Raw genomic sequence first — 2,383 nt, 5'->3', positions numbered from 1 at the left:
TTTAGCCTGGCTGGTAGCAGCTTTTTGCTTGTTTCTTTAGGCTAACTATATTAGCTTTTGCCTGCCTGGTAGCAGCTTTCTGCTTCTTTCTTTAGGCTAACTATATTCATCATCATGTAGGCGCTGTGGAAGACGACTGCCTCTCCAGTAGCTCTCCGGTTTTCTATCTCTTTTTACTTCCTCGAGTGCAGTCGTGCTCTCCTACTCTCCCCTACTATCTCCTATTTTTGTCTACTTGTTGTGTGGAGACTGTCATTTCTCTGTCCCCGCTGCCTGCTTTTTTCCTGGGAAACTTTCAAAATGGAATTGATCAACTGGTCACTCAGTGCTATTGACAAGATTTTCTCACTCAGGCACGCTTCACCGGGGCCGACCTGCCCAGGTGGAACATACGCTGCAGGCTACGCTTGCGATTCTTGGGAGAATTGGCAAGTGGTCTGCTTGGATGTTCTGACCGTGGAAGATGTAGAAGATTTGTGGATAATTGGAATTCTGTTGGGAGTCTTTCTGGTCATGGGACTTGGAATCTCCCTAAATCATCGTAAAATTGGTCGGTGGATCTGCTTCGTGCAATCACCGGACTGACAATGAAGGTAGAAGAACTGTCGAAATCCATACATGAATTGGACGCACGGACGTCGCTGAGGATGAGTGAGAGAGATTGACAGACACTGATTCGGACAATGCCACCGAATCGACCTAAATTGGATTTAAACTGATTGTCTTTTTTTTGCCTACAGTACTCATCTACACATGGAGAGCCTCACTTCCCAAAACAAACCCTGTTGGACTAACGTCGCATACACACGTTGGACACATGGCTACCTGTCTTAAAGGGGCTGTCCACATGGCTACCTGTCTTAAAGGGGAAGGGTCGGCCAGTAATAATCATGTAAAAGGAGAACGACGAGTTTACTTTTCTATCAAGCAGCATAAAAGGATTAGAGTCAACATTGTAACGTCCTGTGATGTGACTATTGTGCATCCGCACATTGCGATGTCGATGCTAAAACACAATATCGTTCATATATATATACAGATATATATATATCTGTTAACATCTCGTCTGTTAATGTTGAACTTAAAGGTTCTCTAAGTGATGCCACACGTGTTTTAGGCTACAACATTTGTTGTCACAATCAGCAAACATCTCCTCACTATCTGCCAGCTGCCTGTCCCTTGAACACACTGTAAAAACAGAAGAAATAAGGACGGGATAAGAAGGGAGGGGCGAGCTTGTCTCGTTTTGTTTGAAAATACTTTGAACGTCAACGAGAAGTAACGTCACCCAACAACGCTTGGAGCACCTTCTAATGTGCTGTTGTATCAAAGAGAAAAAAAAAAGTCTAAATGCATGCTAGCTCGTTCTTAATGGCTTAAACAAGTGAGATGTCTCACTCTGTACTAAAACAAGTGAGATGTCTCACTCTGTTGGTAAAACAAGTGAGATGTCTCATTTTGTTGGTATAAAAAGTGAGATGTCTCATTCTGTTGGTAAAACAAGTGAGATGTCTCACTCTGTTGGTAAAACAAGGGAGATGTCTCACTCTGTTGGTAAAACAAGGGAGATGTCTCACACTTTAGCTAAAACTAGAGAGATGTCTCACTCTGGAGCTAAAACAAGTGAGATGTCTCACTCTGGAGCTATCACAAGTGAGATGTCTTACTCTGGAGCTATCACAAGTGAGATGTCTCACTCTGTAGCTAAAACTAGTGAGATCTCTTACTCTGGAGCTAAAACACAGACAAAAACACAGGGTGAAAACAGGATCTGCAACAATGTGCAGTACAACAGAAAGTTTTTTAAAAATGAAACCATGGAAACCTATTCTGGTACAACCTCAAAATACAATTATGAATCTGAAAATGAGCAGAATATGGGACCTTTAAACGTTGAACCATGTGTGATAAATCACAGATTACAATTTTTAAACCCGGTGTATAAATTAGCCCTTTAAAATTGACTCTTTGTCTCCTTTCAGACCGTTGACATCCACAAAGAGAAGGTGGCGAGGCGGGAGATCGGCATCCTGACGACCAATAAGAACACGGCCCGCTCACATAAGATCGTTGCCCCGTCCAACATAGAGAGGCCGGTGCGCTACATCAGGAAGCCCATCGACTACAACGTGCTGGACGACATTGGACACGGAGTCAAGGTGGGAATCACAATGAAGATGAAAAGGATGATTTCCATGTGGTAGAAACCACGGGCCGGCGTACGCATGTCAGTACGGCCGGCGTACACGGCACAAAGTAATCACACTAGTCAAACGTGCTCGGGCACGGTTAAACTGCGTGTAGCCTCCACTATAATATAAACAAATTATTAATCCTTTATTTAACCAGGAAGTCCCATTGAGATTCAGAATCTCTTTTACAA

At 43.2% G+C, this 2,383-nt stretch overlaps 1 protein-coding gene across 1 annotated transcript in view; it reads left to right on the top strand.

Annotated features, from left to right (window-relative positions):
* Positions 1 to 2,383, top strand: part of LOC116686209 (abl interactor 2) — a 110,794-nt gene that overhangs the window by 59,341 nt on the left and 49,070 nt on the right. The window contains exon 3 of the mRNA XM_032511191.1: positions 1,983 to 2,159. Within this exon, the coding sequence (XP_032367082.1) occupies positions 1,983 to 2,159 (177 nt within the window). The remainder of the gene's footprint in view (positions 1 to 1,982; positions 2,160 to 2,383) is intronic.

The sequence above is a fragment of the Etheostoma spectabile genome, unplaced genomic scaffold (genome assembly GCF_008692095.1).
Source record: "Etheostoma spectabile isolate EspeVRDwgs_2016 unplaced genomic scaffold, UIUC_Espe_1.0 scaffold333, whole genome shotgun sequence".
Taxonomy (NCBI): Eukaryota; Metazoa; Chordata; class Actinopteri; order Perciformes; family Percidae; genus Etheostoma; species Etheostoma spectabile.
This window is presented reverse-complemented; position numbering and strand designations above follow the sequence as displayed.